At 46.6% G+C, this 13286-nt stretch overlaps 1 protein-coding gene across 5 annotated transcripts in view; it reads left to right on the top strand.

The window, feature by feature from the left end:
• The window catches only part of STK31 (serine/threonine kinase 31), a 369252-nt gene that overhangs the window by 287498 nt on the left and 68468 nt on the right, over positions 1-13286 (top strand). For all 5 annotated transcript variants that reach the window (XM_040352870.1, XM_040352874.1, XM_040352872.1 and 2 more), the window contains 2 exons: positions 1603-1719; positions 2686-2805. In XM_040352870.1, coding sequence (XP_040208804.1) covers positions 1603-1719; positions 2686-2805 — 237 coding nt within the window. The remainder of the gene's footprint in view (positions 1-1602; positions 1720-2685; positions 2806-13286) is intronic.

Below are 13286 nucleotides of genomic sequence, written 5' to 3' on the forward strand. Positions count from 1 at the left end.
TCCCACAAATAGAGCTTTCTTGTGGTAGCATTTCATCACCTCTGCGGTTTTTATTTTTTGCGCTATAAACAAAAATAGAGCGACAGTTTTGAAAAAATTCTATATTTTTTCCTTTTTGCTATAATAAGTATCCCCCAAAAATATATAAAAAAACTATTTTTTTCCTCAGTTTAGGCCGATACGTATTCTTCTACCTATTTTTGGTAAAAAAAATCGCAATAAGCGTTGGTTTGCGCAAAATTTATAGTGTTTACAAAATAGGGGATAGTTTTATTGCATTTTTATTATTTTTTTTTTTACTACTAATGGCGGCGATCAGCGATTTTTTTTCGTGACCAACATTATAGCGGACACATTGGACAATTTTGACACATTTTTTGGACTATTGTCATTTTCACAGCAAAAAATGCTATATAAATGCATTATTTACTGTGAAAAGGACAATTACGGTTTTGGAGTTAACCACTAGGGGGCGCTGAAGGGGTTGTGTGTGACTTCATATGTGTTTCTAACTGTAGGGGGACGGGGCTGGACGTGTGACGTCATTGATTGTGTTTCCCTATATCAGGGAACACACGATCAATGACAGCGCCACAGTGAAGAACGAGGAAGCTGTGTTTACACACAGCTCTCCCCGTTCTTCAGCTCCGGGGACCGATCGCGTGACTCCAGCGGCGATCGGGTGGCGGGCACGTGCCCGCGGCTGGGGACTTAGAGGACGTACAGGTACATGCTTGTGCCCAGCCGTGCCATTCTGCCGACGTATATGTGCAGGAGGCGGTCCTCAAGTGGTTAAGTTGCATTAGTGAAATAAATGAACTTTTGCACAATATTCAAATTTTTCGAGTTTCATCTGTAGATTCATGAACAGACACATTGCAGACGTGAACATTTGGTCTGGTCCATAGGGGGTAAACCGGTGTGAGAGCTGAAGTGGTTACAGGTGGCACTTAAAGCGGATGTTCCGCCCAAAAAAAATATTAAAAGCCAGCAGCTACAAATACTGCAGCTGCTGACTTTTAATATTGGGACACTTACCTGTCCTGGAGTCCAGCGGCGTCCGCAGCAGATGACGAGCGATCGCTCGTCACCCTGCTGCTCCCCCCTCCATCCACGCTGAGGGAACCAGGAAGTGAAGCGCTGTGGCTTCACTGCCCGGTTCCCTACGGCGCATGCGCGAGTTGCGCCGCGCCCGCCGATTGGCTCCCGCTGTGTGCTGGGAGCCGAGTGTTCCCAGCACACAACAGGGGGGGCGACGGGATGTGACGCAATGCCCGTCTTTTGCCCGTGAATGCCGGGCCGGAAGTGGGTGCAAATACCTGTCTTTAGACAGGTATCTGCACCCCCCTGAAAGGTGTCAAATGTGACACCGGAGGGGGGAGGGTTCCGATCAGCAGGACTTCACTTTAGGGTGGAGAACCGCTTTAACCATTGTCTATGTCATGGAATATGACTGACTGAAGAATGACAACTGCCAGTTCATAATACTAATAAATGTGTGTTCTTTCAGCCATTTGAGTATACAGGTCATACCTATGTGTCACTGTTCTAATCTGACATCTATTATATATTTTGTTGTTTGGTCATCCCTTTTTGCTTCAGCTGTTTGATTTGGCCCCAACTGAATCCCTGGTCTCTTCTGACAATGTGGAGTGTATTGACAGCATAATAGAAAAGGTGGACACTAATGTTTCAAAGGAGCTGGAAGTCTCCCTCAAGGTTAGTACATACAGCTTGTGTGTGTGTGTGTGTGTGTGTGTGTACTACTTAGAGTTACTAAACTCAGAACCTGCATTCACTATATTCTTGTCTCCCACAGAACATGGAAATACAATAGCTTTAGTAAATATAAACTGCTAACTACCTTTTTCTCATTGGCAATATAAAGCAATTTTGTGACCTGCATTAGTCTCTGCTTAAAGCTTGTAGGAGGAGTTTTAATTCTGAAAAGTGCTGATTTTCCTTGTGCTGATCACATGCACACTCCAAAGAAGAAATAAACTCTCTAGCAATACACTGCAAACTGAGAAGGTGCAGTCTGACTCCAAATGCTTTCTAGATGAGTTGGAGTTGGTTAAAGAAGAAGAGAATCGCAGAGACTGGATCACACAGCTTTTACACAATGCAGAGGTTCAAAGGGGTTGTAAACCCTTGTGTTTTTTCACTTATGCATTAAGCTGAAAAAACACCTTGCAGTGTCCGTGGGCACGATCCTGTGTCGCTCTTCCCATGGCTTCTTGGCTCTTCATTGGATAGATTGATAGCAGCGCAGCCATTGGCGCGTTATTGTCAATGAAATCCAATGACACGCCCACAGGGGCCGAGTCATACACTTGGTGGCTACGGACGACGAGTGTATGACACAGGAGCGTGCCCTCAAGGTAACCCCCTCAGGAGAGCGCTTCCCAGAGGGGGTTATCTATTGCGGGGAGGATCCGCGAGAGCCGCCATGGGACCCTAGAACAGGAGGATCGGGGCCACTCTGTGCAAAACGAACTGCACAGTGAAGGTAAGTATGACATTTTTGTTATTTAAAAAAAATATATGTGAACTCATAGTATCACTTTAATCCTTTTGTTTCCACCGTGAGTATAAGAAGCATGCATTACTGCATATACAAACTGATTTTACTGTTGTGGGTTTAGTAACACTTTAAATATTCCTTATTTTTTTTATTAAATGCAGGAACCCAATCAAAAAGAACAGGAAATTATAAAAAACACATACAACAGCGTTGTAAAGCTGATCAATGAAGAGATTTGTCTTATTGAAGCTGTCAGTTCAAAATATTTATCCAGTTTTGAAGTAAGTATGGTCGTTAAAGTTTGCTCAGATGATTTGACTATTTCCTGACATCGCTATAGCAAAAGACAGCTACAGTGCGGTCGTCCAGTTCTGGGAGGGCATCCATGGACATCCTCCCAGAACTCCCTGCCTCCATTCGGCACACTGTGTCCTCTATACACCTCTGCTCACAGATTGCTGTAAAGGGCCAATCGGCCCTTTACCATTTAATCAGCTGTGTCTGATCACATGTAAACAGACTTGCTGGTTATCTGCAATTCTTTCCTCACATGCTGTGTCTGTGATGAAAGGATTGTTAACCGCCAAGCCTGTCAGCACATTATTTGCACTAATCATCAGTGCCTCCTCATCCGCGCTCATCAGTGAAGGAGAAAAATTTACTTATTTGCACAGAAACTAAGAAAAATGTTAGCAAATAAGGAACAAATACCCAATGGTGATTAAATTCCACCAAAAGAAAGCTCTATTTGTGAAAGCTGAAAATTGGCCTGGCCAGGGAGGAGTTGAAAGTGTCTAGTATTGTAGTGATTAAACTGGTGTGGATATGGGTCGGCTAGAGCACAAGAAAGCAAAAAATTGGGTTGATATGATATATATATACACACACACACACACTCTCTTTAATCTTTTTAAAGCAGAGGCCCTAGAGAATAAATTGGTGACCTTTTCTCCAGTTTTGCACCTTTTTATCAATCAGCCCCAGGGTGTTGCTCACTATCAACTAGTGAGGGTTGTATATCTTGGTGTTTATGAAAGTCTCAGAAATTTCAGAGTATAGAACATCTGTGGGTAGCAGCACGTTGAGAGGTTGTCCCACAATGCACATTTTTGAGTGCCATTTTATTCTCTCATAATCTTTATTATTTTGAACTTAAGTAGGGGAAAAAAACTTTAGAAAGCTATTGTCAAAATAGATTTTTAGGAGGAAAATGTATTCTTGGAATGCTGACCAGTCTTGTGGTGGGATGGATTTCTGAATGCTGTTTGGCTCCAGTGCTGTTCTTTACTCCAGGGTGTAGTTATTCATTTCTGGGGCCCTTCCTCCCATCCTGGTTTTAGCAGCATCCTTGGTGCCTTCTGCAAATTACTCTGAATGATCTCTTGGGTTTCTGGGGGTCTGGATACCCTTCTCTGAGAAACTGAGAGGATTGGGGAACTCTACTTTCTGGAAAAAATATAGTTGCCAAGTCCTTTCCCTCAGGGCAATCTGCATTGATTCCTTTCAGGTTCCATCACTGACAGGGATGCTGTCCCCTTTGTAAGTCTCAACCAGGTATGGCTCCCTATTTTTATTAAATTGGGAATTCACTGTTATACATGCGTTATAGGCTATAATGCAGGGTGACCATGAGCATAGCTCAATTCCCTGTAGCAGGCATATCTGCTATCTCAGTAGCCACTGAATCACTGTCTACGGTGATGCTATATGACATGAAGTATTACATTTTTGTCAGTCAGTAGTTATTCGGAAGTGTTGCAGGTGGCTGCCTTAGCTCCAAGGCTTTGGGAGAGCCTTTTCAGTTATATTGCAAAGTGTTCCTACCTGGGATTCTTTGGGCACTGAGCCTTTGAACCCCTGATGCACATGCTACTTCTGGTGTACCCTGTGGAGCCTAATAATCTCCTTTTTAACCCTGCTTACCTAAAAGACGTTTGCCTCTAGAGGTGGGCAATAATGTTCTCAAAGGGCCAGCCACATGAGAAACTGGCACTGTTGTGGAGTGCCGAACGGAATTTTACTGAATATCAATTTAGGACCTAGAAATGGGCCACAAGTACGTAAACCTATAGAAAACAAACAACTGGCGCTAGGAACAATAGGCAAAACTGCTCATGAAGTTGGTCTTGCTTAGATTGGAAGGGGTGACCAAAACGGGCAACCAAGTTGAAGATTTTCTCCCCGAAGCCAGGCACTGAAACTGTAAAATAACTGCCGGACTGGACTGTTCACATTCCATGACCGCTGAATTTTTAGCTTGGGCTGCAGACTTTGACAAGCAAAACCACTCTTCAAACTTGCCATTTAAGTTCAGTGGGGCCATGCCACGACTGTGTGCAATGCACGGGATTGGAGCACAGTAATGCTATGTTATAGGGTTAAAGGGGTTGTAAAGGTAAAAAAAATATTCCCTAAATAGCTTCCTTTACCTTAGTGCAGGCCTCCTTCACTTACCTCATCCTTCAATTTTGCTTTTAAATGTCCTTATTTCTTCTGAGAAATCCTCACTTCCTGTTCTGCCTTCAAATCCACACAGTAATGCAAGGCTTTCTCCCTGGTGTGGAATGTTGTGTTCGCCCCCCTCCCTTGAGGGGGGAGGAGGCGATTAGGACAGTCAGGACATTCTCTACGTTGGAGATATAGGAGCTGTGTTAGTTGGTGTCCTGACACTATTGCTTGCCCCCTCCCCCCTCAAGGTAGGGGGCGAGCATGACACTCCACACCAGGGAGAAAGCCTTGCATTACTGTGTGGAGTTATAGACAGAAGAACAGGAAGTGAGGATTTCTCAGAAGATATAAGGACATTTAAAGGGAAAATCGAAGGATGAGGTAAGTGAAGGAGGACTGAACTAAGGTAAAGGTCCTGGTGTTTGTAGCGTGCAGACGCTAACATAGGAAGATCTTGGCCTGGTAGCAGAGTGGCTGGAGAGCATCAGCAGGTCTAGGCAATGTCTTCCAGACAGAACAGAGCGTCCAACTTTACCAATCAGCTTCTCAGGCTCTTTTTCTTTCCAAATGGAAATGTGTTAAAAAGCCTGTCTCAGCCTGCTAGTTTCCTTGGTGAGATAGCTGACAGGCTCAGAGAAGCATGCTGACAGGGGCGGCATTGCGGGCCAGATGTGGCCCTGGGATGCATTTTTCCCAGGTCTTCGCTACCTTCAGTGACAGACTTGCACCAGGATTCTACTTGAATCATGAATCCTGGACCTCTATATTTCATAGGCCGGCTCACTGTCCCCTTTAGCTTGCAAGAATGCCCTTGCTGTTTTCAGTGGATGAACATCTGTTAGTGCTTGCAAACTGCTAGTCATCAGCATTTTGATGCCTGGGTCCTGACATGGCTCCAAAGGCTATAGCTTCCTGATTTTTTGTCCCTTTGCTTGCCCATGTCTTCGCACTACCTTGCAGTTCTGCATTCAACCCTTGCAAATCTATGGATCTAAATGCTATTGCCTTATTGCAGCAGATTGGTTTACTGCGATATCTTATGGTTCCCCAATAACATGGGGGTGTTTCTCTATCTTGGTTTTAAATGCTCTCTCAGAGCCAGTTGTTCTGCCTGTTGAGCCTCTTTTTGTTGGGGAGCCCTGACCTTTGGGAACGTCTGGGATGCAATTTGCTGTGGGCCACCAGCACCGGGCCGATGTTTGGCCATGTCATGGTTGGCCTTCTGCATTCAGAGTGCCCCCCCCCAGGCACAGGCCCCATGCTAACCTTACTACATACCCAAAGCATTCCTATTGGGGCTTTCCGGATGACTTCCTGGGCAAAAACAGTTTTTTCTTTATCGTACATCACGGGACACAGAGTCTAAATCATTACTATGTGGGTTATATTCCACCTTCAGGTGCTGGACACTGGTGTAATCAATAAGAACAGGAAGTTCCCTCCCTATATAACCCCTCCCATACTGGGAGCACCTCAGTTTTTTCACCAGTGTCTAAGGTGTTGGTCACGAGTGAACATGTGCTCTGAGGAGCTCCACTGGAGGGATCCATGCTGGATTTAAAAAGCCTCCATAGAATCCGGATCCGTCCAAGGTGCTTCATAGCCGATGTGGACGGTACCCAGGCCTCGGTACGAAGAACAAGGTTTTGCCTATAATGCTTCTCTCTGAGAGCTGGACCCTGTGTTCCAGAGCATTGGTCGATACCAAAGACCAAATGTTTTTTCTGTTGCCAGGGTGCTATATAGGTCCAGGGGAGAGGTGACCTGCTATGGACCCCAGTCCCTGAAGGTCTAAGACGAAGCCCACGGTGAGGGGTGAAGGATGGGCCTCTTGCTTTGCAATACCCTGCAGCGTGGAAAGGTAAGCGGAGGTACCTACGGGACTTGGTCCGACAGTAGGTTCGCCATTTGGGTTTATGGGTCTCGCCTATTTTTATGCTTCTATGCATGGGCAACTTAACCACTATGTCTTCTGAGACAGGATGGCTTTGGCACCCATATACCTCCCCTAAGTGGGTCCTAGTCCTCTGCTGAAGGGGCTATTAGGTCTCGCCTATAATGCATGTGTGCTTGGGCAAAGAAACCACTATGTCTGAGACAGGATGGCTGTAGTACCCATAGATCTCCCCTTCAGGAGGCTGGTACCCCTAAGTCCTATGCAAAGGATTGTCATAAGTGTGTTTTATCTGTTTTCCACCACTAAAGGCAGTAAAAGGACATGCCTGGTGTTTCACTTACCATGCTTTCCAGGAACGGAATCTCAAGGTTAGCTGATCTATGGTGCGGCTTGCTTCCTCCACTTCAGGCTCTGCCACGATGGTGGGGGGGTCCCTCGTAGTCCGGGTCCACGGCGCTCCTTGGGGATCTCCCTCTCCCCCGCCTCCACTATTCCCCTAGGCACGTGTGCGCAAGGGGGGGGCGCGCTTTGTAGGCGGGGGGGGCGATGTGGTTGCCGCTGGCGCATGCACACATGAGCCGGCTCATGGTGCAGACACAGGGCGGCCCCTTCGAAAGGCCCAGACGTCAGAGCTCTGTAAAGCCAGGGGGATACAGTAGCTTGGGCACGTAATCACCTCGTGGAAGTTGGATACAGATTCATCTAAGACACCTACTCAGCATCTAGCTGTGCAGATTAGCAGGCATTTTTTGCTAGACTAAGTTCAGCTGTTGATGCACCAGGGTTAAGTTCCTCTGCTTTTGGCTTAGGACTTGTTTGTCTCCCCGTAAAAGAGGGTTCAGGGGTAGGAAGGGGTATCACCACCTGAATCTGGTGGCCCTTTATCATGCTTGCATGATACTATCCTCCCCTGTTGAGACTTAAGACAGCTTACATAATGAGCTATCAGCCCTGTCAGGCGTTGAGCCTCCCCCAACATTGCAGTCACTCTGCATATGTTTTGTTGCATTGCATTTATGGGTCTATAAGAGGTTAACTGCTATATTCAAAGCATCCTCACAAGCAGAAAACAGGGCGTGTCCCTTTCCTTGCTCTAAATCCTCAAACCAGGGATTAAAAGACCTGAGGATGAAGGTTCACTGTCGGAGAACAGATAACAGGTGTCAGCCTAATGAGAAAACTATCAGAAGCCCCACAAGCTCTGGTGCAGCTGCAGTCTTTTTTTCTGAGATTCAAGCTGCATATAACTTCCCTCAGCCTAGACGGCCAGAGCCTCTATCTCTATAAAGTCCTCATCCTGGTGTTGGCCTCAGGCTAACCGAATGCACAACAGGGGGTGCACAGATGCTGCTGTGCACATGGCCAACGTTGCAGGTTTGCGGAGTCGCACATCTGCAGAGCATAACTGCCTCTTTACCAGTCTGCATGTTTGCATGAAATACATGAATTCGGAATGTTCAAAATGCATGTGGGGTAAAAACAGGTAACAAAACATGTTTTATTGATCACATAAATATACATGTTTTTTTGTTTGTATGATTTTACATGATCACATAAGGGCGTTTAATCACAGCAAAGTTCCTAAAATCGCATAAAAATGCTTAAAGTGCATAAAGATGCGGGATCACACATGGTTACCTGATAACACGAGTCCTCGATTATCCAAGGATATTTGGTCACACAGAGAGGCTTATTTCTACAGGAATGCCTGAAATTGCATAAAGATGCTGGAGTGCATAGAGATGCGGGATCACACATGGTTACCTGATAACCCGAGTCCTTGATTTCCCAAGGATATTTGGTCACACATAGAGGCTTGTTTCCACAGGAATGCCTGAAATCGCATAAAGATGCAGCATCACACATGGTTATCCGATCACCCGAGTCCTGGATTAATCAGGCATATTTGATCACACAGAGAGCCACAGAAATGCAAAACATCGCATTAAAATGCTTAATTGCATAAAAATGCTGGATTGCACAGGGGTGCTCGATCATACAAGAATCCTTGGTCACACAAGGGTACTTGTCCGCACAGGAGTGCTTAAGGTGCATAGATGCTAAATGCCATATGGATGCATGTTTGCCTAGATTTTGCATTGAGGCATGATAATTAGGTTTCCTTAATTATACAGGATTCCTTGGCCTTACATAGGAATACGTGTCTGCAGGGTACGTGTTGCACAATGCTGCATAACACGTTCATAGCGCATACTTGCTTGCAAGATGCTTGTTCATAGCTCATATGCTATATGTATGCGTGTATGCAGCACGCCCCCTTTTGTTATGTTTTTTGCTGAAAACATATTTGTATGAATTCACGCTTCCATGAACACACGCTTCCATAGAGGCATATGGCTTTAAAGCTTGCCACCTGCACATATAGGGATCTATTTGCATGTGTGTTTATTTACAAGGCTGCTAGGGCCCGCCTCTAGTAGGGCTAAAGGCCCAGGGTATAGCAGCAATGGCATACCGAGGCAAACTCCTGCTGACAGATCAGTCAGTAGCGCATGGCTGGGCCTAGGGGAGTCCAGCATGGTTTTTATATTTCTGGAACTCCTGGGTTAGGATCCCAATCTAGAGGGAATATGCCGACTTCATTCAAACAGTTCCCTGTGCTCAGTTTTATTCAAGGCTGATATAAACATTATTCTGTCGGCCTGGAACGAGTGGATCCTAACCTAGCATTATCCTACGAGTCTGGTCCCAGGAATATGCTGGAATTTCAGTTTATGGTTCTTAACTGAATGATTGGCAGAAGGGAATATCCTTCATACCCGTTACCTGGGAGCAGGTTGCGAGGGCTGGCCTCTAGGGATAGAATCCAGGCCTGGAAGAGACCACGGCACAGGGAAGGTGGTCAAGCTCCAAGGGAGCCTTATCTGCTCGCTTTCTAGAGCCTACGGATGGAGCATCTGGCTTAAGGGCCTGAACATTTAGGTTACAGGGTTGCTCTGTCTGAATACAATCCGACTTTGCCTCTAGTGGTTTACTTTGTTTACCAGGGAGGAGCTTTTGCCTTGCCTAATGTCAATTGTCATTTCATGGAATGCTGGATTGGCAGGCGATTCGCTGGAGCCATCAACTATCGGGTCCGGGAGATTGGCCTCTGCACCCCGACTTTTTTCTGACCAAATGTCACAGAAATGGTACCCTGTACATAAAGGGTGTTGACGTCCAGGTTCAACAAGTCATTGAACAGCTTTTGTGTCAAGGACAAATGATCCACCCGCATGCGGAACAGATGTGTTGGTGATCCTGGGGGACCAGTTGTCGCTGGTTTATGTGTTTTTCCCCCCAGGGCCGCAACTTTCGTGGCTTCCATGCTACATCAGAAGAGAACGGAAGCTGGCCTAATTGCTTTGGCATAGCCCATATGACCTGACTGTGCAGGGACAGCAGAGGTGATCGTAGAGGAACCAGGGCCTCTTGCACCTTGTCCTGGCCTGCTTCGCAGGGTTACATCCTGTCTTGCATACAGGGGTATTAAGGGTCTGGCTGTTATAGCCCACATTCTTGAGGATCGGGGCTTTGAGAATCCGCGACACAGCGGCGCGCGCGGGGAATGCACATAAAAGGACATTCAGGGACGTCCACCCGGCAGTTTAGAGCCGCGCTGTGGACGTCTTTCGTCTATTGCGCGGCTCTCAAGTGGTTAAGCAGGAAGTTGGCGTTTCTGATTGCTATCTCTTCAGCTAGAATAGTATCTGAATTAGCAGCTCTTTCTTGCAAAGAGCCTTATTTAGTTTGTTATAAAGACAAAATTGCACTACGACCCCATCCTGCTTTTTTACCTAAGGTGGTATCGTCCTTTCATTTAAATCAGGACATTGTTCCGCAGACAGCGGAGGAGAAGTTATTACACTCTCTAGATCTCGTGAGAGCAGTAAAGGTGTATCTGCAGGCAACCTCTCAGATACGCAAAACAGATGTTATGTTTATTTTGCCAGATAGTCCTAAGAAAGGACAAGCAGCGTCTAGATCCACTATCTCCAGGTGGAATTGACAGACAATCTTTCAAGCCTATGGTTTAAAGAATCGGATTCTTCCCTTTTCTGTTAGGGCGCACTCAACCAGGGTGATAAGTGCTTCATGGGCAGTGCACCACCAGGCTTCGGTGACTCAGATCTGTAAAGCTGCAACTTGGTCCTCGGTCCACACATTTTCCAAATTCTAACAAGTGGACGCGAGTACAGGAGGATGCCACCTTTGGGCGAAGTGTACTGCAGGCAATGGTATAGAGCTTCTGGTCCCGGGCGGCCTGCTTGATCTGTGTCTCCCCCCCCCCCCCCTTCATATGGGAGCATTGCTCTGGGACGTCCCATTATGTAGAGACTTAGTCTCTGTGTCCCGTGGTGTACGATAAAGAAAATAGTAATGGCGGCGATCTGCGATTTTTGTCACGACTGCGATATTACGGTGCACACATCGGACACTTTTGACACATTTTTGGGACCATTCACATTTATACAGCGAACACTGCTATAAAAATGCACTGGTTACTGTATAAATGTGACTGGCAGGGAAGTAGTTAACACTAGGGGGCATCAAGGGGTTAAATATGTACCCTGGGAGTGATTCTTACTGTAGGGGGACTGACTGGGGGAGGTGACCGATGGTTGTCCCTATGTACAAGGGACACACCATTGGTCTCACACACAGAGCTCCATGTCCCTGGCTCTTTGACTGCCGATCGCGGGTGCCTGGCGGACATCGCGGCCGCTAGGCACGCGCATCGGCACCTGTGTGACGCGACGGCCTCCCGGCAGGACAGAGCCACCTTGCGGATGTATATTGACGTCCGCAGGGTGGGAAGTGGTTAATCATAATAATAATAATAAAAAGGTAAACGGAGTAAGTGTAGTCAAAATATCGCCAGAGTTCAGTAACAGGATCGGGTAGTCGGCCAAGCTAAAGTCCAAGAGCCAGCTATAAAGGTAGTAGTGTACAGCAAGCAGGATCTGTAGCCAGAGGGGATATCAGTCAAGCAGGTCTTCAACTATGACGCAGGAGAAAGTCTCTTGTGATGTGAACACAGGCGAAGAGCAAATGAACTGGAAGTCCTTAATTGGCAAAGCTGACGAGCGGATCATCAACAGGTGGATCACTGTGGAGAGATGGAAGCTGGCAATTAGCTAACAGCTGAGCTGCCAGCACAGAGAAGGAAGGGCTGAGCCCAGCCCTGACAGTTACAAGCTGGAGTTGCGGGGGGTTCCCCCTCAGAGGTTTAGCTCCCTGGGTGTTCACAAAGTACCTAGCACCAGTACTGGGTCTTTTAAGTGCCCGAGGGATCCTGGTGCTTAGGTATCTGGACAACCTCCTGCTCAGAGATCACTCATTACAGGCTCTAGAACAGAGCATAATACACATAGTGCGGTATTTCAAACGTTTAGGCTGGATTATAAATACCAAAAAATCTGCTTTGAAACCAGCTCAAAAGTCTAAAGTATGTAGGTCTGATCCTAGATACAGTCCAAGTAACGGTATTTTTGCCACCTGTAAGGATATGTGCCCTGAAGGATCAGGTGCGTCCGATAAAGGGCACCAGACAACCCTCCATTTGGCTCTGTATGAGTCTTCCAGGGAGGATGGTATCCTCTTTCGAGGCAGTGCCCTATGCCCAGTTCCATTCCAGGCCTTTACTTGTTGGCTTGGAACAGAAGAGGACAAGCCCTGGATTATCCAATGTGCTTATCTCCTCAGGAAGCTTAAGCCTAAACTAATGGGTGCAGGATTAGAACCTGCAAAAGGGAAAATCCTTTCTTCTAGAGTACGGACTACAGATGCCTGTCTCTCAGGCTGGGGATTGACCCTAGATGGGCTCACAGCTCAGGGGAAATTGTCAGGGACAGAGCAGATCCTGCCCATCAATGTCCTGGGATTAGGGGCAGTACGTCTGGCCCTACAGTCCTGGACGGTGGAGCTTCAGGACTGTCCTATCAGGATTCAGTCCGACAATGCCACTGCAGTGGCATATATAAACCACCAAGGTGGTACCAGGAGTCGTTTAGCTCTAAAAGAGTTGTACCACATACTAGCCTGGGCAGAGTGACGTGCCGATTCTATCGGCAGTCCATATCCCTGAAGTAGAGTATGCTTTCTCTCCAATCCCTTTTCTTTCCACTTTTGTTGATTTTCAGAGATGGGGATTTCAGTCATTCTGGTGGAACCAGCCTGGCCCAGAAGGCCCTGGTTCCCGGAGATTGTAAGACTGACAATAGACAGGCCATAGATGCTTGCATGTCGCACCGATCTACTGTCTATTCCACCCCAATTTTACAGTCTCTAAATTTGATGGCATGGCTATGGAAGCCAGGGCACTGAAGGACCGTAGTGTCTACCCTAGTCAATACTAGAAAAGTTGTCACTAGGAAGATTTATCATAAGGTCATGAAAACGTATTTTGCTTGATGT

This window comes from Rana temporaria, chromosome 5, assembly GCF_905171775.1.
Source record: "Rana temporaria chromosome 5, aRanTem1.1, whole genome shotgun sequence".
Lineage (NCBI taxonomy): Eukaryota > Metazoa > Chordata > Amphibia > Anura > Ranidae > Rana > Rana temporaria.